Below are 19,978 nucleotides of genomic sequence, written 5' to 3'. Positions count from 1 at the left end.
ATCTCCCATGTCATTTTATTCGTCTTTACTGCTCTATGAAACTGTGTTGCAGCTCATCCTAATGAATTATGTTACAGTTCATAATTTTACATTAGTATGAGTAAAGTCATTTGAGGCATAATTATGTGAGCTGGTTTACACAGTACACAGGAAGTAATGAAACTTGAGCAGCACAGTGTTATACAGTGTATGTTGACAGTGTGTGTTTGAGGGTTGAGATATGACACATGTCTCTCTGAATCTTATGTTCAGTATCTGGACAGCCACCTGCGCTTCCTGGCCTTCTTCCTCCAGGAGGCCAGCCTCTACCTGGTCTGGAACAGGGCCAAGGAGCTCTGGGAGTGCCTGGTGTCAGGGCCAGATGTCTGTGAACTTGACCGTGAGGTATGAAAACAGTTATGCAAATAAAACCCTTGACCTTGGCCCTTGGTGTTATCGTAAGCAACTTTCTCTGGAGGACTGCTCTGAAGAAACAAAGGCAAACATTATCCATTCGCTCCACAGCCACGCTCTTTTGAAAATGTCAACAAAGTCAACTGAAACTCACACCTCCTACGATATCGCCCTTCTAGCTACTACGACCTACAGTGGTTTATGCAGTTATACATGATGGGTAGGGTTAGCTAGTTGCTAGTAGCTGTTCAAGGCAGATACAAAAACGTACATTCAAATAAGTTCTGATCCTGGTTCATTATATTGTCTCAGAAATAATGAACTATACATGTAATTGTTAGTGTCGTCTTGTGAATTTGACATTAAAATTTGTTAAGTAGTTAGTAAGTAAGCGAAGTCACACTTTTCAATACAAAAGTTACAAGTGCTTCACAATAAAAACATTAAGAAAAGTTAACAAAAGCAAGTTTTTTCAAAGTTTTAATTTACCATTCAACATTAGTTTTTTGCCAATCTAGACCTCGCCAGCCCGTTGTGAGCTGATGTTTTGAGCAAACCATTTAAGCCACGCATAAGAGAGAACTATCAGAGGAGGCACCTTGTGCAGATCAGTAGGCTGGTCTGTGTGTAATTCTGTTTGGGGGCAAAACCGTCGATCTGACTGATATGATTTGTTGCACTGACCCTGAGCATCCTTCTTCTGTCCCAGTATGGAATCTGGTCTTTGCATAGATCTGTGCAGACTTTTACATTTGAACTAAAGGTGACGTCTGCAACAGCTGCTCCTTGTTAACCAAAGGAAAATAGGCAGATTACCATCTGAAGGACTCACAGTACAGTGCACCCCAAGTCATGTATCCAAAATTCAATCTAATTAATATTGAACATTGTATGTTTTGTTGTGTGCAGATGTGTTTTGAGTGGTTCACCAAAGGACAGCATGACCTCGAGAGTGATGTTCAGCAGCAGCTCTTCAAGGAGAAGATCCTTAAACTGGAGCCCTATGAGATCACTATGAATGGTGAGAGACTCTGCAAGGAGATGCACTACTGAGCATTACAGCCTTTCAGAGTTAGTTTATGAAAGTGATACATCAGTTAACATGTTTTTATGTGTCTCTCAGGTTTCAATCTATTTAAGACCTTCTTTGAGAACGTTAATCTGTGTGACCATCGCCTCAAACGCCAGGGAACTCAGTTGGTCAGTCCTTTATCACATGTTTTTCTGCATTTTGTTATTTACTCATGATGAGTTCTCAGAAAATATGGACAAAGATAAAACACATCTTTGGTGACAGTTATATTTAATGTATCATATGGTCTGATTTCAGTGTGTGGAACGCCTTGACCTGGCAGGGATGGATTTTATCTGGCGCATCGCCATGGAAACCCCTGATGAAGAGATAGCCAATGAAGCAATCCAGCTCATTATTACATATAGCTACACCAACCTTAATCCCAAGATGAAGAAGGTCAGTATACGTGTGTGCCCACATACTCCTGGGGCCCACTCTTCTAGTAGACCCTTCATGTGTGTCTCACTGTCTGAGAATAACAGGGGAACTTAAGATGCTGCCATCTTGTTTACAGAAAGTAAAAGACGCCGCTTGTTGTTGAGTATATTGTGGTTAGTAGTGTCGGAAAACGCTAAACGAACAAATACTGTATGTAATTGAAACGCCAGTGTTAACATATGTGAGTGTGTCAGTGTGTTCTGTCCCTTTTTGAAACTTGAAACCACATGTAATACTACCTTTTCTTCTTTACAGGATTCTGTGTCTTTGCACAAGAAGTTCATCGCTGATTGTTACAAGCGACTAGAGGTAAGTAGTCGAATATGTTACTGTTGTGGAGTGATTGTGTCACAGAAATCAACACCTGAGAGCTCATTTCTGTTTCTCTTTTTTTTTTTCCCCTCAGGCAGCCAGCTCGGCCCTGGGTGGGCCTACTTTGACACATGCTGTTACTAGGGCAACCAAGATGCTGACGGCCACTGCCATGCCGACTGTGGCCACATCTGTACAATCACCATCCAGGTACAGAGGGGGGTTTGGGTAAGAACATGGTTACTAAACCTATTAAAACATGTTTGTTTGAGTGTTCCTTCTCCTAGGTCTTTCTAACTAATCATCATAGAGAGTAAATTTATACTTATAACTACTATAAAAACACTTTTCTTCAGTCGTGTTGAAGGTCTTCTGTTTATGTTCATCTCTAGATCCACTAAGCTGGTGATAATCGAAAGACTGCTGCTACTGGCTGAACGCTACGTCATCACTATAGAGGTAGGCCCTGTCTTCTTCATTTTAAGGGTCTCATCGTTGACCGTAAATATGTTAGTGATACATGAGAAACAAGGACACGCAGTCATAGACACTGATTGTGCTAAATAGTTTTAACACAAGAGAGATATGAGATTTTTTTCATGTTTGAAGATGACACCTTTTTTTATGTTTTGTGTATGTTTCTGTGTAGGATATGTACTCAGTTCCTCGCACTATTCTACCTCACGGGGCCTCGTACAATGGACACCCTGTCACTCTTCACATCACCTATGAGTCAACCAAAGACACTTTCACCTTAGAGGTACTGTAAAACTTTTCCTAGTGCCCTGTAACGCACCTTTATGGTGTAGAGTTACATCTACAGAGGAAATAACCCTGCGCTCTGTGTGTGTGTGTGTGTGTGTGTGTCCTGCAGACTCACAGTAATGAGACAGTAGGAAGTATCCGGTGGAAGATAGCCGAGCACTTGAGCTGTCCGGTGGATAATGTCCAGATCTTTGCCAATGACAGCGTGGTAAGTGTTAATGACTTTGTGTTCCTCTTTTGTTTTAAGGATACAATTGCACTTGTCCTTCCCTCATCAAAGGACTTTACTCTTCTCCCAACCATGTGTTTCCCCTGAAGCCAGGACACATTACAAACTACAAATCAATGCACAGTAAATTCTTCTAAGCAGGGTGCCACCTCCTCTTTGTTGGTGGGTTGTCCCGCTGCATCTGTCGTGTGGCAGGGGAAACACAGTTTCGATCAACCTCAATCCCCGTTTTTCCTCTCACTCCGTCCCTTCACTGCTCCTCCACTGTGTGTTAGTTGACCATGAATCGGGACCAGAAGCTGCTGTCCCAGCTCGGCTTCAGTGATGAGCAGAGCCTGACTGTGAAGAGCTCGGGCACCGGCACTCCCTCTGGCAGCTCCGAGTCCTCGGCCTCCGCCTCCAGCAGTTCCAGCTCGGCTGTCTTCAACTCTGCCTACGCCTTGGAGCAGGTACCAGCTCAGACATGACAGCGCATTTACAAAACTATGGACGCACTCAGGCTTACATCGGCCCTGACACACTGGGAACCTGTTTTTTCTGTCTCCAGGAGAAGTCCTTGCCCGGCGTGGTGATGGCTCTGGTGTGTAATGTGTTCGAGATGCTTTACCAGCTGGCTAACCTGGATGAATCCAGGTGAGAAGTTACATACACCAAAGAAAGAACTGTTTATTTATCAGTCACTATATTTATCAGAGGTATCATTCATCATTATGTCATTGTGATGCCATTTGTCTGTATATAAAAACACTGCTATTTGTCTGGGGACAAGTGATTTTCCCCTGGAAGGGCTATAACTATCTTAATGCTTTAAGATCAAGTTCATATTCATGCTTCCCAGCTTTTGTGTGTAGTAGAAATATTTCACATTAGTGAGTTATTTAACTAAATTTATGAGCTTTAGTTCAACTGGTTAAGCCTAATGTAACACAGTGACTATGGCAGGACCTCAGGCAGCTGAAAGGCCTCTTTTTCATGTTTTCCTTTTCTTTTTTTTGCGTAATCTCCAGGATCACTCTTCGTGTGAGGAAGCTGCTGCTGCTGATTCCAACAGATCCAGAAGTGCAGGATGCTCTCGACAACTTTGTTCCCAAAGAATCCAGCGTCTGGAGCCATCAGGTACGCCAGACTCTCTGCGATGCGTTCTGGTCAAGTGGCACCTGCCATGAGTTCTCAATGCTCTACCTTTCTATTCTTATTTGATGTGTTTGGTCTAAGCACCTGTGTTGTAACAAGTCTATATGAGTCTTGCCTCTCTCTGGTTTACACATTCTCTCCATCTTCTATCTCCGTTATTTTCTAAACTTCCTTTGTGTCTCCTTTCTGTAGAAGACACTGTTCCAGGGTACAGGCTCTCGCTCTCCATCTATGGCCTCCAAGCAGCAGCACCAGCCCAGTGCCGCGTCCATCTTGGAGTCCCTCTTCAGATCCTCGGCCCCGGGCATGTCCACCTTCAGAGTGCTATACAACCTGGAGGTACGCACACTCCATTAAACGCAGTAGCTCATTTTCCAATATATAACACCTGTTCTGAATCTTTAAAGGTAGATTCGTGACATCTATTTTCCTCCCTCTTCTCTCTTTCTCTGTGTTTTAGGTCTTGAGTTCAAAGCTCATGCCCACATCGGATGATGAGATGGCCAAAACCAGCAGCAAGTCCTTCTGCGAGAACTTCCTTAAAGCCGGAGGCCTCAGGTAACCTAGAGAACAGACCTGTTGAAGAACAACCATCATTGTCTGGTGTTTGTTTTGTTTCACTGTGGGACGAATCGGCAGACTTGTCAAGCTGCATCACATACTGGCACACATATGTCAGGAAGCGTATGCTTTTATCCAAAATGCCTCACAGTATTTATTTTTAGTTCTGACAGTACTATTTCTCTGTGTTTTCCTCTGCAGTCTGGTGGTGAATGTTATGCAGAGAGATTCCATCCCATCAGAGGTGGACTATGAGACCCGACAAGGAGTCTACTCAATCTGTCTTCAGTTGGCCAGGTGCAAAATGCCTCTCTCGAACACACACACACACACACACACACGGGGCGGCATGGTGGCGCAGTGGTTAGCACTGTCGCACGGGAGGTGAAAGCTGGTTAGAGCGGGTTGGGGGTTCGATCCCCGGCTGCCCCCGTCATGTCGAAGTGTCCTTGAGCAAGACACTGAACCCTAAGTTGCTCCCGATGGAGACCAGCACCTTGCATGGCAGCTCGGTCGACATTGGTGTGTGAATGTGTGAGTGAATGGGTGAATGAGACTTAGCTGTAAAGCGCTTTGGGAACCGTGAAGGTTGAAAAGCGCTATATAAGTGAGATCATTTACCATTTATTTACCATTTACACACACACACACACACAGGGCTGCATAATCTGGGCCACATACCAAGTTAGCCTTCATACTCAATTGGCTGTGTTTGCAGGTTTCTTCTGGTTGGCCAGAGCATGCCTGCAGCGCTGGATGATGATGTCATCAGGGATGGCGAGGCGCTGTCATCTCGTCCGTTTCGTAACGCCGGACGGACTGGGCGACAGCTGTCTCTTTGTGGAACTCCAGAGAAGTCCTCCTACAGACAGATGTCTTTGTCTGAGCGCTCCTCCATAAGAGTCGAGGAGATCATACCTGCGGCCCGAGTAGCTATTCAGGTACTGGACAAATGCGCTTTCACTTTCAGTGTGACCTTGTTAGTGTAGAATATTTTCAAGTGCAATGTTTGCTCCGTCCCTTTTCTAGACCATGGAGGTGGGTGACTTCACCTCCACTGTGGCCTGTTTCATGCGTCTGACCTGGGCAGCCGCAGCAGGCCGATTGGATCTGGTCGGCAGCCCGCAGCCAATCAGAGAGACCCACAGCTCCCTTCTGCCGCAGGGAGTCCGCACCAGAGTCAGCAGCACAGGTGATGCAGAAAACACACTTTCGTTGTTATCGTAGGTGCTAGCTCTTCTCATTCTCCACAAGGTGCTTACATATAAGCTGGGAACTCGTGTTGTCGACCAGATGTTTACAGTCAGTAGGTGTGGTAATAATCCTGCACAACGTCATTCCTTATCTGTGACCTTTTTTAATGTTTTGTTCATGGTCAAAGCATTTCCAGTGCTACAAACAAATGCTAAATAAACGAAATTGAAAGGAATGTCTTGTGTGTGTTTGCAGGAAGTAACTGCAGCTCCAGCAGCGAGGGCGAGACCACGCCGACAGCGCTACATGCAGGGATATGTGTCAGACAGCAGAGTGTCTCTATCAAAGATGCCATCATCGCCCGCGAGGCTCTGTCTCTGCTGGTTACCTGTCTGCAGTTACGCTGTCAGCAGCTATGTAAGACTCATGCAGGAGTTCAAACACACTACAAGAATACATGCTCACTTTTTATTTTGATATTTACTGTACAGTGCTGTAACTCCTCTAAGCAGTGGCATAATACTGTAGTATGTGCATTTTCTTTAGTATGTAGGTTGTGTTTTTGCTGTGTTTGCCAGACATCTACAATGACACTAAATGCTGTGTTTCACTCGCCAGGTTCTTTTTACAACCTTCCCTCCGTCAATGATTTCATTATCGATATTCTGCTGGGATCTCCCAGCGGAGAGGTAAACAACACCACCCTCTTTTTGTTTAACAGACTTCCCAGAAGAAATATATCCTAAAAATTGCTGTGTGTGTTTACACTTGCCGTCTCTGTCCCTTCCTCTGTCAGATCCGCCGTGTAGCTTGTGATCAGCTCTACACTCTGAGCCAGTCTGACACTTCAGCCTTCGCCGAAGTCCAGAAACCCAACTTGTTCCTCCTCTCAGTCATTCTCACTGCTCAGCTGCCGTTATGGAGTCCTACGTCCGTCATGAGGGGGGTCAACCAGAGGTACATCAGCAAGAAACACACAAGCTATACAACACTGAAATGTTAGCAGAGGTCTTGAGATTGATGTTGCTTTTCTTCTCAGGTTGCTGTCCCAATGCACTGAGTACTTTGACCTAAGATGTCAGCTTCTGGATGATCTAACCAGTAAGCTGATAAATTCCCTTTTCAGTTTATCAATACCTAGATATAAAGAATTGCACCAGATATAACAATTTATGTAATAGAGAGGTTCTAGCCGCTTGTTTCAGCCATTAAAGGTCAGTGTTTCTCTCGCCCTCTCTCCACCTGCCTGTCGTTGTCCTCCAGCTTCAGAGATGGAGGTAGTAAAAGTGAGTGCAGCCACCATGCTGGAGGACGAGATCTCTTGGCTCGACAACTTTGAGCCTAGCTGGAGCTCTGAGATGGAGACCAGCGAGGCGGACAACATCCTCCTGGCAGGACACCTCCGCCTCATCAAGACCTTGCTCTCACTCTGTGGCAATGAGAAGGAACATCTCGGTGAGCACAGACAAGGTTAAAGGCTTTTATATCTGCACCCTTTAAACACATTTTTGGGAGTTTGTTAAGTTGAGAACACCAGTATGTAATGTGAGGATGTGCAACTCTTTTCTTCAGGTCCGTCTCTGATCCAGCAGTTGTTGGATGACTTCCTGTTTCGAGCCTCGCGCATCATCATCAACAGTTCAAACCCCACTCCCTCCCCGGCCCCCAGCCATGACTTCCACCCCAAGTACGGCATCTTAATCTCATCCATCGGTTATATTTTATTTTTCTCTTGTAATCTCTTGTGGATCATTTCAATAACTTTCTGCCATTTGCTGTTTTTTCGCAATGGACAAACCACTACAGACCTTAACCTATTGCCATCTCCGTGTGTGTGTGTCTGGTCAGGTGCAGCACAGCCAGCAGCAGGCTGGCAGCCTACGAGGTGCTGGTGATGCTGGCAGACAGCTCTCTCTCAAACCTCCGGCTGATCACCAGAGAGCTCATGTCCATGCACCACCAGTCTGATCCTTCCCTCTGCAAGGAATTCGATGTAAGATTCAAATAATATTTCTTACAGTAATATTTGTTGTTACATGTAGTTTGATGGTGGTTCATGGTTTGGCTGTGAAACTAACTCTGTGTGTGTGTGTGTGTGTCTCTCTCTCAGTATCTACCCCCCGTAGAGAGCCGCTCAGTCTCAGGTTTTGTTGGGTTGAAGAACGGTGGAGCCACGTGTTACATGAATGCTGTGTTTCAGCAGCTCTATATGCAGCCCGGCTTACCAGAGGTACACACGCTTTCTGTGTTCTGTTTACCCTCTGCAGTCACCAGAGGGCATCTGCTCTTTGTGTCCAGACTGAGTTTCACACAGTGAATTAATGAGTATGTACGTTTGGTTTTAAGGCTTTCCTGTCCATTGAGGATGACACCGATCAGCCAGAAGAGAGTGTCTTCTACCAGGTCCAGTCTTTGTTTGGCCACCTGATGGAGAGCAAACTGCAGTACTACGTACCTGAGAACTTCTGGAAGGTAACGGACCGTTCACTTTGTCCAGAAACCAGAGATGCTCTGATTATAATGCACTCACCCTTTCAGCTTCCAAGTGTCGGTCTCTGACCTGACGAGCAGATAGTCAACTTCTTCTATCTTCAGTTATAGTGTGGAATGACTTGTTTATAGAGTTTATTACCGAACCATTCTCCACGTGCAAATCTGTTCTGTCTGTTGCAGATCTTCAAAATGTGGAACAAGGAGTTGTATGTGAGAGAACAGCAGGATGCTTATGAGTTCTTCACCAGCCTGGTGGACCAGCTTGACGAACATCTCAAGGTAAAACTAACACACACCACTGCAATTTCTAAAAAACAAAAGCACCAGCTACGCACTTACAATACCTAATTTGCAATACAATTAATGATGAAACTCCTTTCCACCAGAAAATGGGTCGAGAACAGATCTTCAAAAACACATTTCAGGGAATCTTCTCCGACCAGAAGATTTGTAAAGACTGTCCTCACAGGTAAGCAAGAATCGTGTTTTTTCTCAAACTTCAGGACCGTTGTTTCATTTTGAGACCCATCACAGATGACATTTGACCTGTTATTACACAGATACGAGCGTGAAGAAACATTCATGGCTTTGAACCTCGGAGTGACGTCGTGCCAAAGTTTAGAGATCTCCTTGGACCAGTTTGTCAGAGGAGAGGTGCTGGAGGGCAGCAACGCCTACTACTGTGAGAAATGCAAGGAGAAGGTGCGTATAGTGCTCTGCATGCTTTTATTCTACAGCACTGATGTCATGTGTACTTACAATGTGTTCATCTGCACAGAGAACCACAGTGAAGAGGACATGTATCAAATCCCTGCCCAGCGTTCTCTGTATTCACCTCATGCGCTTCGGCTTCGACTGGGAAAGCGGACGCTCCATCAAATACGACGAACAGATTAGGGTACGAAGTATTTCTAATCCCAAAATCATGAATCTCTGTTTGTTTGTTACGACACCTCAAATCCCAGAAATATATACATGATTTATATAAATTGGCTTTTGTTGGTGTACAGTTCCCCTGGGTGCTGAACATGGAGCCCTACACCGTCTCTGGAATGGCTCGTCAAGACTGCAGCGGAGAGGGTGGCGAGGGGCGAGGCGATGGGACCTCAGGAGGGTCACCCAGGAAGAAAGTCACGATTTCTGAGAACTATGAACTCGTGGGAGTTGTTGTCCACAGCGGTCAGGCACATGCCGGACACTATTACTCCTTCATTAAAGACAGACGGTAAGAGACACTGTAGTCAGATGTTCCTCCATGGGTTTAATATTCTCTGAAAATCAAAAACACTTTGTGCTGCAAAGTTCTCTGATTTGCATTTTCCAGCTCATGTTCCTGCTTTACATAAGAAACACATAACCAGTGATTAGTGGAGCACATTAATATGTTGCTTTAGTTTTCCAGGCTGATTTTAGAGGACCTCCTTGGGGCACATAAATGCAGCATCAGACTTTCGTGGGCTGTCCTGGTTTAGTTTGTAAGCGTCTCCAGATGTCTGGCTCTGGAAGGCAGGAATGCTCACTGAAGAAGTGGAATGTAAAACGACCGCAGGAGCTAATATTTGGCACCCTTTTCTCGCCCACTCGCTTGTTCCTATCCCCGCTTGAGACAACAACAAAGAAAGTTTGTTCTCAGGACGCTGATCTCGCTCCAGGAAATCACACACTTTCTGGAGCTGCTTCCAAATCAGTGAGGAGATCTGTGTGTGTGTTCAGATCTTTAGACAAGTCACCAGACAGGCAGGTCAGCATGCAGGTGGACACCACGCCCTGGTGGCAAACCTGAAAAGATCCAGTTTTTGCCCCGTCAACCACAGTCAGAACATTGTGTACATGTTTTATTATGTATGCCTTTTTTGTTTTTGCTGTTTTGATGTATTATTCATTCAAGCATGTGCTGAGTTTGCAGTTCTGAAGTAGCACATTGCGATGAATCTGAATCTAATCTGACATTTTCCTTGCCCTCCCTACATCTTTGTTTGTCCTTATCTCTTAGTGGTAGCGCACGTGGACGTTGGTACAAGTTCAACGACAACGTGGTGGAGGAGTTCGATATGAATGACGAAACCTTGGAGTACGAGTGCTTTGGTGGAGAGTACCGTCCCAAAGTTTACGACCAATGTAAGTCACATGCAGAAACTCTGACATCTGTGTGACACCGTTCGTTTAATTGCTAAACTGCACATTGTTTTCATGAGGCACACATAAAGTAACCTTCATGTTTGTGTGTGCAGCCAACCCATACCCTGATGTGCGGAGGAGGTACTGGAACGCCTACATGTTGTTCTATCAGAAGATCAGTGACCAGAACTCGCCCGTCCTGCCCAAGAAGAGCAGAGTCAGCATCATGAGGCAGGAGGCTGAGGACCTTACACTGTGAGTGAACCTCCCACCATATACTACACTCCCCTCATAAACACTCTCATTGATAATGTATCAGTCACAATTTCAGCAGTCAGCGGAATGACATCGCTGTAGGTCGTCTATCTGCCAGTGACAGTTTGAATTTAAAACCAGTTTAATACAACGGACAGAAATTAGAGCATTTTATGAAACGTTCCAGCCATCACACATACATTTATATGTAATTCATGTTTGGAGAAAAGCCATTATTTAGTTATACATGGAACATATTATCATCCAGCCTCTGTCTCTATATTTCCCAGGTCTGCCCCGTCCTCTCCAGATGTTTCCCCACAGTCCTCTCCTCGCCCCCCCAGGGCCAACAACGACCGCCTCACCCTCCTCACCCGCCTGGTCCGCAAGGGAGAGAAGAAGGGCCTGTTTGTAGAGAAGATGCCTGCCAGCATCTATCAGGTAAAGTGGCATCAAGCTGCAAGTAACATGGAGGCCAAAGGGGAGAAAGTCTGTCTTTAAAGTCACCTGTGACCTTAACATTTGTTCTGTTAGTAATAGAGGGGGAATCGGCTCGATCACTCACGTTCATCTCTCCATTTTTGTTTTGTGTAGATGGTGAGAGATGAAAATCTCAAGTTCATGAGGAACAGAGACGTCTACAACAGCGACTACTTCAACTTCACCCTCTCCCTGGCCTCCGTCAACGCAGTATGTGCTTCTGCTGTTTGTGTTCGATTTTCTGAATCTGAAAGCAACTACAGTCCCTTCTTTCTCTCCTACCATCCGACTGTAACTCTTTTTATGGCATTTATTTAAAGAAGAAATTAAATACACCCTTTATTGCAGTAATATAAACTAAACTACACAATTGTTCATCATAGAAATATAAAGTCACAGCAATAAATAATACAGAGAGCAAATGCAGTACGATTGTCAGTGTTCAGACAAAGATGTTTGTGTGTGTGTTACAGACAAAGCTGAAGCATCCAGACTACCAGCCCATGGCCAAAGAGAGTCTTCAGCTGGCTGTTCACTTTCTCTTTCACACCTACCTGCACACCAAAAAGAAACTCCGGTATGTCCACACACACATCCACACCTCTCAATAAGGAGCTTCCTTCATAAGCAACAACGTTAGATGTGTGTTACATCTATATCTCCTGCAGGGTGGACACAGAGGAGTGGATGGCGACAGTGGAGGTGTTGCTCACTAAGAGCTGCGAGGCGTGCCAGTGGATGGTGCAGTACCTGGTTGGACCAGAGGGGCGAGAGATCACCAGGTGAGTGGTTGTTGTCCAGCTGCTGAACCCACAGACCTGTTACATATGTCCAGTGTGTTTTTGATCACATACTGCATGTGATGCACACTGTGCCCGCACAAGAAAGGGGTCTCTCGAAAAGGCCATTTTTCATGCGAACTAGAAAGTAAGAAAGAAATGACTATTAAAAACTCCTACATTTGTAATTATCAGCTAATTATAACAGTTTAACATGACTTTCATCTTGATGGCCAGTTTCCAGTGCAAAAGGGACAAAGTGCAGCTTTCTGTCCACCTGCTCCACAAAAGGTTTCCAAAAAGCTTTGGCCTCTCTGCAGCAAAAACACAATCACTTCAGCTTTATGCAGTTCCTGAAACATCGTGCATGGATATACTGTGTGTTTGTAGGGGTCTTGGCCCGGGTTTAATCACTGCAGCATTTTTGTAGCTGTCCTAGTGATATGCGATACTAGAGACTTGGCAGCTCCCAGCGTTGCTCCCTCATTCTAATCAATACACATTGAACTCTGGCCGGGGTCAAATAATTCCACACTGGTAATGCTGCTGCTGCTGCTGCAGCCACTAAAGCTTCACTCACTCTCTCTCATGTACACAGTCTTGCATATTCAAGCTTTATATATGATCGTTCCTTTGATCTCTACATAATGTTTTAATGACACAAATATACACACACCGTCTGAGCCTCTTGAACGTGCTTTTAATTGCATCTGCACTGACAGCAGGAGTATTAAAAACACCTGGGTGCATGTAGCTCACTGTGGAATGTAAACAGTTAGAGCCAGAGGATAGTTTCCCAAAGTGTGTGTGTGTGTGTGTGTGTGTGTGTGTGTGTGTGTGTGTTTTTGAGAAAGCTGTTGTCTTGCACTACTCTGTGTGTAGCCATGGGGTGATCATATGGTCCTCAGACATGATTGGTCGTCGAACATCGGACGTTTGAATAACAGTACACCCCCGGCCCCCTTCACATACCACACGCCCCTTCCCACAGGAAGCAGATACAGGGTGTCGCACTCTGCTGTGTGTCTCGAGGCCAAGACAGCCAGCACAACAACAACTGTCCAAAATACTGAGGGTGTTTACGCTTCTTTATCACATGCTAGATTCAGACTGGTGTTTCCTGTCTCTTATGTCCAGTTCCAACACTGATACTGATTATCTCTATATCTCCTCCACAGAGTCTGTCTGTTGGAGTGCAGTGTAAGGGAGGTGAGGGTGGTGGTCGCCTCCATCCTCGAAAAGACTCTGGAGAGCGCGCTTCACTTTGGAGACCCGGGACTGGACAACCTGACCGACGCCCTGCTTTCCTTGTTGGACAAAGATGTTCCTGAGAATGTGAAAAACTGTGCGCAGTACTTCGGCCTCTTCAGTAACTTCGCTCAGAGGGTAATAAACCATCAACAAATAAGTACATTTAGACTTTTCTGCACTCGTTAGTGTTCAAAGTACAAACAGCTGATTTTCTGAGTGTTTTGTCTTTCTCTCGTCTCTCTCAGGGTTGCGGTCCTTGCCAGCTGTTGTTGAAACACTCAGCTTATCGCCGGATGCTCATCTTCCTGTTGGGACCCAATAGGCAAAACAACCAGGTAGAACTGCATAATATACAGGGTGTAGTAGAAGTTTTGATTCACAAAACAATGAAACTTTCACTTTGACCGCTGCACTTTTTCGCTCAGGATTTTCTTCACCTTAAGACTTTTTTTGTTCTTCCTCTTCACTCATTGTATGTCACCTCTGAAATAAGCAGCCGCAAAATGCTTAAAACGTGAATGTAGTTTTGAATTGTTAATACATTTTGAATATGGTCTGCATTTAAAAATATCAAAATTTTGATTCTAGGTGCAAGAATGACAAATGAATATCGTTTATTGACCACAACAGCACTAAATGTTGTGAGTGTAGTTTATTCACAATGTTTCTCTGTGTCCCTACAGAACCGGCGGTGGAGTCCAGCTCAGGCTCGGGAGTTCCTTCACCTCCATAGCACTCTGGCCCTCATCACTCTGCACTGTGACCTCGGCCCCCAGCGGACGCAGGGTGAGACTCTTCAATCAAATCTTGAGGGTCGCAGGGTTGATGTTTTTGTACAATCCAGCTCTCATTCCGATTCTTCCATCTCTCACCTGTCGTCCCGCGTAGCTCCGGGAGGGTTTAAACTGCGCGTGAGTAACGTCCCGTCCTCCACCCCGCTCCTCCCCCTCCACGCCGACATCCTGGCCTCACTCTTCACTCCAGAGGGACAGCCTTACCTCCTGGAGGTAACGTACAAACCCAACAGCTCACAGGATTTAAAACTTTTTCAGACTTGATTGACAATCCATTCAAGGCCATGACCTATTTGTCAGGACAAACATCGAAAGGCTCAGAACTTCTTTGACTGATGTTCTCTCATTGTCGTTGTGAATGTCTACCAGGTGATGTTCGCCATGCGTGAGTTGTCAGGTCCCCTGTCTCTGCTGATAGAGATGGTGACCTACAGTTCGTACTGTAACGAACCCTTCTCCCTGGGTGTGCTGCAGTTGCTCAAGGTAAAAAGAAGCTTCTGTCAGAGCTGAAAGACATTCAGTCGACGCAGAGTTTTCTTTGTTCTAAAATCTTCTGAATGCTTTGTGTCTCATAGACCCAGCTGGAGACGGCTCCTCCTCATGAACTGAAGAACGTTTTTCAGATGCTGCAAGAGCTACTAGTGAGTGACAGTCATCAGTTAACTCTGTGACCCTTCATCTATTGACCCACCAGCTTTCTAAAATCCAATCACTTTGCTAACATCACATATTTTACATCAGGTAATGGAGGACCCTCTGCAAGCCCAGAGACTCAAGTATGCTTTTGAGTCAGAGAAAGGCCTTTTAGGTACGTCTTTGTATTTCTGTTATTGTTTTGCTCTCACAGCTGTGTAACAACGCAGTGGAGTGAAACAGTGTACAGTCATCATCTACAATGTAATGTTTTCTTTGGTAGACTGCCATGCCGCTTGTCAGTTTTGTGTGTGTATTAACTGGATTTATTGAAGTGCTTTTTCTTCTCAGCTTTGATGCACCAGAGCAACAACGTGGACAGCAGACGCTGTTACCAGTGTGTGAAGTTCCTGGTCACATTGGCCCAGAAGTGAGTACATCTAAGGGTCAGAAGTTGAGGGTGGTCCAGGAGTAGTAATTCTCCTAGATATACTTCATTGTGGGTGATACTTTCATGCTTGTTTTTACAGATAAACTGAGCAATATAATTCTGAGCCTCCTCCTTTTTTATTGTTTCTACCAGGTGTGTTCCAGCCAAGGATTACTTCAAGGACTTGTCTGGTCACTGGAGCTGGGCAGTACAGTGGCTGCAAAAAAAGGCAAGCATCTGAAATACTGTGTCGCCACATACAGCAGAGAAATATGTTTAGTTGTATTTTTTTAGGCATTTTTTGACTTTAATAGAGAGTGCCAGTAGACAGCTGACAGGAAAAGAGGGGGGAGAGAGAGACGGGGGGGGGGTGACATGTAACAAAGATCTCAGAGGGAATCAAACTTTGTCAGCACTTTAAATCTCCAGACCAGTGGTTCCCAATCCCAACCCTTTTTATCTGACGTATCAACTCGCTGCCCTAGACCACCAGGACACCTCAGCGGACAACATTTCATACACTGTGTAAATAAATACTTGTTAATTATCCTCTATGCTCATTGTGTTTATGCAGATGACAGAACATTACTGGACTCCGCAGAGCAACGTCTCCAACGAGACATCCACCAATAAAACCTTCCAGCGTACTATCTCTGCACAGGTACACACACACCACACACACACACACACACACATAAATACTGTGTATCAGCATGATATGACCTCCTCCAGTTCCACCACTACACAAACACACCAGTTGTCTTGTGTTTGTTTATTTTTTTTCTTCTGCTCTCAACTCGGCTCACTTCTGTGTCATTGTCTGTGTATCGAACTCTGCAGGACACCTTGGCCTACGCCACGGCGTTGTTGAACGAAAAGGAGCAGTCTGGCAGCAGCAACGGCTCCGACGGCAGCCCGGCCAATGAGAACGCCGACCGCAGCATCCGACAGGTAGCCCTCAGCTTTCACCTCGCTGGCTGCTCAGCACAGCGGGCTTCTTACATGACTCATCGCATTACAGCAGCTCATGCTCAGTTCACGCCGACAAAAAGAGAAGAATGGAACAGAAATGGAACATCTCGCTGGCTTCTGTCAAAAGCTGTAAAGGCAGTTTGCTACCTCCCACGGTTGTTATTAGCGGTGGATTTGAAGCTGCTCCATTCTTCTCTGACTCCTGCTGTGCCTGACAGGAAGCCCACACAACACAAAATTGTCAGACTTGTTCTGGCACAGGCAGGAATACTTCAGATAGATACAGATGTGTTGTATAGAAATTATAATCCCACTGTCACTGCTTGGCACATTGAGATTATCTCGTTTCTTCCCTTTCCTCTCAAAAACACATTTCTTTGTTCTCATATTAAACGTACACTTTGTCCCTCTCCCAGGGCTCGGAGTCTCCCATGATGCTCGGCGATTCGAAGAGCGATCTAGAAGATGTAGACCCCTAGCTCCACCAACCAGCAGGATCCCTCCGGAGGAGAGGCGGCACAGCTCCGGGCAGCCAATCGAAAGGGCTGCACTTTGCCTCTGATTGGTCGGGACATTTAGGACTCCACAACAAGCCAATCAGAACACTCATTCTCTTGGTCGCTACGGCAACGAAGGAGCTATGAATAAATCATAAATTACTTCTTTTCAGAACAGCCAAGGCGATGATGGAGATGCATTATCATTAAGGGCAGCAGAGTTGATTACGGTGGGAAGTGCAGAAACCTTCCACAATCACGGATGACTTCAGTTTATCCTTTTATTCATTCATTCACTCAGAATGACAGCAAGGTGGAGGATGGGTTTGGGTTGTGTTTTAACAATTTTCTGCTCATATTTGCCAATGTATCTACATAGACATATTCATATTGTAAAGATTTGTTCCATAGATGTAATTTCCAGTGTAAGATAATATTTTAAAGTCTCCTGTGCTCTTCTCCACAGCCATGCAAATAGCGAGAGGTCACGTTAGCCGCTCTAGAGGAACTTACAGACACACGTGTGCACTTGTACAGGAACACCTCCACACAGGAGCACTTGGGAGGGGGTGGGGTTAAGTATGCACTTTATAGTCCAGCCCGGTGTATTGTGACGTACAGCAGCACTGGTCAGTTCCTCTAGAGCCTCCTTGCAGTCGTGTCCTCCTCCTCCTTTTGCTTTTAACAACTTATATTTTCAGTGCCACTTATGCAGACACATTGAAGCCCTGATAGCAAGCCACTCTGCCTGTGACTTAAGCTTTCACCCCGGTGACCACAGTGTAGTCACGGGGACGCAGTACAGGGCAGGCCCTGTCCTAGAAACAGGACAAGTCCCGGCCCTCAGCAAATCTGAAACAAGCAGTGCCATTGTCAGCACTCTCCCTCTACTTCTTCTTCTTCTTCATCTCGCTGTCAGGCAGCCTCATGTGCTGGATTTTATTCTTTTCATCGCTGTGTTTTATTTTCTTTGCCACTTTTCTTTGACTCTGGATGAATTGACTATTGGAGAGGATGTTTAGGGACTCAAGCCTTATGCAAGAAAAGCTGATCTGGAAGCGCACAGATCAGTCGTGGTGGGCCATCAGTGCCGACTGAAGGGGAGCTCAGGAGCATGTTTTATTTTTAGGTGCCAAGGTTACACACACACACACACACACACACAAAGAATAATACACTATGATAGAACTTGTGAAAAACATGCAAATGTGTGTCACTCATTCACTTCACTCACAAACACAAAGAACCGGTCCTCCTCGCCTCACTGTTACCTCTGCTTTATCAGGTTTGATTTTTTTTTTTTTTTTTTTTCTCAATTTTTTCTTTTTGCTTTGCCTTTTGCTTTTGTCTACCTTTGGAAACACACACACACAGAGGAGCTGAACCCAAATGTAGCTCTAGTTTCATACGAGAACAGCGTGCATCCATCATCCCTACCCTCAATCATCGGGAGACTTGAAGTGCCTTAACCTCCCGATCTCCCCTCCCCTTGTCCCACCTCTGACACTGTCACATCTCTGAGGAGGTGGGTGGTTAACGTCTGCTCCACCTGTCCTGACCGTGACACCCAACCAGTGTCTCCTGTGGTCAAATAGTCTCGCTGTAGGAGTGCAACAGGGCTTCTTCATCCCCATTAGACCCAAAATAATACAGGGAAAATGTCCTCTGTGTGTTGTGACAAAGGATTGTAGGAATGTAACTGTCGGTTGTTGATTCTGTGTGTGTATGATGGGGGGGGGGGGTGTATGTTTTACCCTGGTGATGGTAAAATGCTGCTTCTTTTCACTCTGCACTCAAGCAGAGACACTTTGTAGATACTGATTTATGCTAGATAGTTTTAAGGAAGCCACACTTTCACTCAGACGTTCTGAAGACATGAGCCTAAACTAGCTTAGCAGATTAGCTCTCAGCTTTAACAGGTAAATGTTTACAGTGTGAGGACCTACGAAGCAATCATGCAAACTGGTTTTCTGTTGGGAGTCGTCATGTGATCAATCCACTGAGGCTCCACTGCGTGCGTGCGCATGCACACACACACACACACTCACACACACCCCACCCACCCATCCAGCCCATTTTCCTCTCTATCTCACTAGATGTGAATGTCACGTCGTGCTCTCCGGCACGTTTGCATGTGTGGCAGTAAGTGGTGGTGAAGTTTGTCTTTTCTGTGTGACAGAGAAAAAAAAAACAGCCCCCTGTGTTGTTTGCTGTGTAATTTGGTCATTAGCACTTACTGTCACAAACATACGCCCCTTCTCTGTGGCCGGTTACGTGCTACCTGATGGAGCTGCATGCAGTCTGTGCCATGTGATACATGGCAACATGAGTCGCATTCAGCCAAGAGTCGCTCCTAGGTTTGCCCCACTGCTACTTCACCACAACTACTTTAAAAAAAAAAACTTACAAAAGAAAAAAAAAAAACTTAAAAACAATCTCTTGTTTTAATCCTGGGATGCAGGGAGGGATGGGGAAGTGCGTGGGAAGGGATAGGCATCTGTACGGGTTTTTACTGTCATTCAATTTTGAAAATTCACTTCTGCCATCGCAGGATTCTGTAATGCATGTTAAAACTCGGTTTTAATTTGTACATCAGAGTCTGATTAAGGGGAAATTTGATATAAAATAAACTGGAATGCACAACCTTTTGTAAACATTGTTTTTATGTATGTTTACAAATTATTCACTACTTTACAGCAGGCCGGAGAGACACCTTACAAGATGTTTGTTTCTTCTTAGTAACTCATCTGATTTTAAACTACAGACGATAAACAGGCCTTTTTCCATTGAAGACATTTTGACTTGTCAGTAAGAAAAACACCGGTGTAAATCATAAAATGAATGATGGCTGAATTCCATTTAGCTGCTTCAGTTTCAGGGTCCTGGTATTGTGAACGCTGGCTCACAGTGACACTACCAGGACTTCCTGGGAATAGAGCCATCGCTATTTGTACAAGTACACTTTTACAGCTAACGCCACGTCAAAATGTCTGCTGAGAAAAAGGCCTACTGGACTGAGAATAGGTAATCAGGTTAGCTTCACTTCATGAATTCATGCACAACCTCGGCCTCGTGTCATGCCTTATTCTTGCTTAGAATAAAAGAAATCTGTTGTGAAGGGTTGTATCAGTTTAGCCGTAATAATATCAGATTTCCTGCTGCAATCAAACTTGTG

At 45.1% G+C, this 19,978-nt stretch overlaps 1 protein-coding gene across 1 annotated transcript in view; it reads left to right on the top strand.

Moving 5' to 3' along the window:
• The window catches only part of usp24 (ubiquitin specific peptidase 24), a 28,912-nt gene extending 11,686 nt beyond the window's left edge, over positions 1 to 17,226 (top strand). Inside the window, exons 19-67 of the mRNA XM_070908879.1 lie at positions 253 to 384; positions 1,303 to 1,414; positions 1,517 to 1,593; positions 1,724 to 1,864; positions 2,162 to 2,215; positions 2,313 to 2,428; positions 2,611 to 2,677; positions 2,868 to 2,978; positions 3,093 to 3,191; positions 3,488 to 3,661; positions 3,760 to 3,845; positions 4,220 to 4,313; positions 4,554 to 4,685; positions 4,807 to 4,904; positions 5,109 to 5,204; positions 5,626 to 5,848; positions 5,937 to 6,099; positions 6,357 to 6,518; positions 6,720 to 6,790; positions 6,898 to 7,058; positions 7,141 to 7,202; positions 7,365 to 7,556; positions 7,674 to 7,788; positions 7,950 to 8,094; positions 8,212 to 8,331; positions 8,448 to 8,573; positions 8,775 to 8,873; positions 8,981 to 9,063; positions 9,155 to 9,296; positions 9,373 to 9,492; positions 9,605 to 9,819; positions 10,588 to 10,712; positions 10,826 to 10,967; positions 11,258 to 11,408; positions 11,562 to 11,657; positions 11,921 to 12,024; positions 12,116 to 12,229; positions 13,405 to 13,612; positions 13,723 to 13,812; positions 14,161 to 14,263; positions 14,366 to 14,484; positions 14,641 to 14,754; positions 14,847 to 14,912; positions 15,013 to 15,079; positions 15,256 to 15,334; positions 15,488 to 15,563; positions 15,909 to 15,995; positions 16,175 to 16,285; positions 16,723 to 17,226. Of these exons, the coding sequence (XP_070764980.1) occupies positions 253 to 384; positions 1,303 to 1,414; positions 1,517 to 1,593; positions 1,724 to 1,864; positions 2,162 to 2,215; positions 2,313 to 2,428; positions 2,611 to 2,677; positions 2,868 to 2,978; positions 3,093 to 3,191; positions 3,488 to 3,661; positions 3,760 to 3,845; positions 4,220 to 4,313; positions 4,554 to 4,685; positions 4,807 to 4,904; positions 5,109 to 5,204; positions 5,626 to 5,848; positions 5,937 to 6,099; positions 6,357 to 6,518; positions 6,720 to 6,790; positions 6,898 to 7,058; positions 7,141 to 7,202; positions 7,365 to 7,556; positions 7,674 to 7,788; positions 7,950 to 8,094; positions 8,212 to 8,331; positions 8,448 to 8,573; positions 8,775 to 8,873; positions 8,981 to 9,063; positions 9,155 to 9,296; positions 9,373 to 9,492; positions 9,605 to 9,819; positions 10,588 to 10,712; positions 10,826 to 10,967; positions 11,258 to 11,408; positions 11,562 to 11,657; positions 11,921 to 12,024; positions 12,116 to 12,229; positions 13,405 to 13,612; positions 13,723 to 13,812; positions 14,161 to 14,263; positions 14,366 to 14,484; positions 14,641 to 14,754; positions 14,847 to 14,912; positions 15,013 to 15,079; positions 15,256 to 15,334; positions 15,488 to 15,563; positions 15,909 to 15,995; positions 16,175 to 16,285; positions 16,723 to 16,785 (5,703 nt within the window). The 3' untranslated portion in view covers positions 16,786 to 17,226. The remainder of the gene's footprint in view (positions 1 to 252; positions 385 to 1,302; positions 1,415 to 1,516; positions 1,594 to 1,723; positions 1,865 to 2,161; positions 2,216 to 2,312; positions 2,429 to 2,610; positions 2,678 to 2,867; positions 2,979 to 3,092; positions 3,192 to 3,487; positions 3,662 to 3,759; positions 3,846 to 4,219; positions 4,314 to 4,553; positions 4,686 to 4,806; positions 4,905 to 5,108; positions 5,205 to 5,625; positions 5,849 to 5,936; positions 6,100 to 6,356; positions 6,519 to 6,719; positions 6,791 to 6,897; positions 7,059 to 7,140; positions 7,203 to 7,364; positions 7,557 to 7,673; positions 7,789 to 7,949; positions 8,095 to 8,211; positions 8,332 to 8,447; positions 8,574 to 8,774; positions 8,874 to 8,980; positions 9,064 to 9,154; positions 9,297 to 9,372; positions 9,493 to 9,604; positions 9,820 to 10,587; positions 10,713 to 10,825; positions 10,968 to 11,257; positions 11,409 to 11,561; positions 11,658 to 11,920; positions 12,025 to 12,115; positions 12,230 to 13,404; positions 13,613 to 13,722; positions 13,813 to 14,160; positions 14,264 to 14,365; positions 14,485 to 14,640; positions 14,755 to 14,846; positions 14,913 to 15,012; positions 15,080 to 15,255; positions 15,335 to 15,487; positions 15,564 to 15,908; positions 15,996 to 16,174; positions 16,286 to 16,722) is intronic.
• Positions 17,227 to 19,978: the final 2,752 nt, after the last annotated feature.

Source organism: Enoplosus armatus, chromosome 7, assembly GCF_043641665.1.
Source record: "Enoplosus armatus isolate fEnoArm2 chromosome 7, fEnoArm2.hap1, whole genome shotgun sequence".
Classification (NCBI taxonomy): Eukaryota; Metazoa; Chordata; class Actinopteri; order Centrarchiformes; family Enoplosidae; genus Enoplosus; species Enoplosus armatus.
The sequence above is the reverse complement of the archived record's forward strand: the minus strand, read 5'-3'. Positions and strand labels throughout refer to the sequence as shown.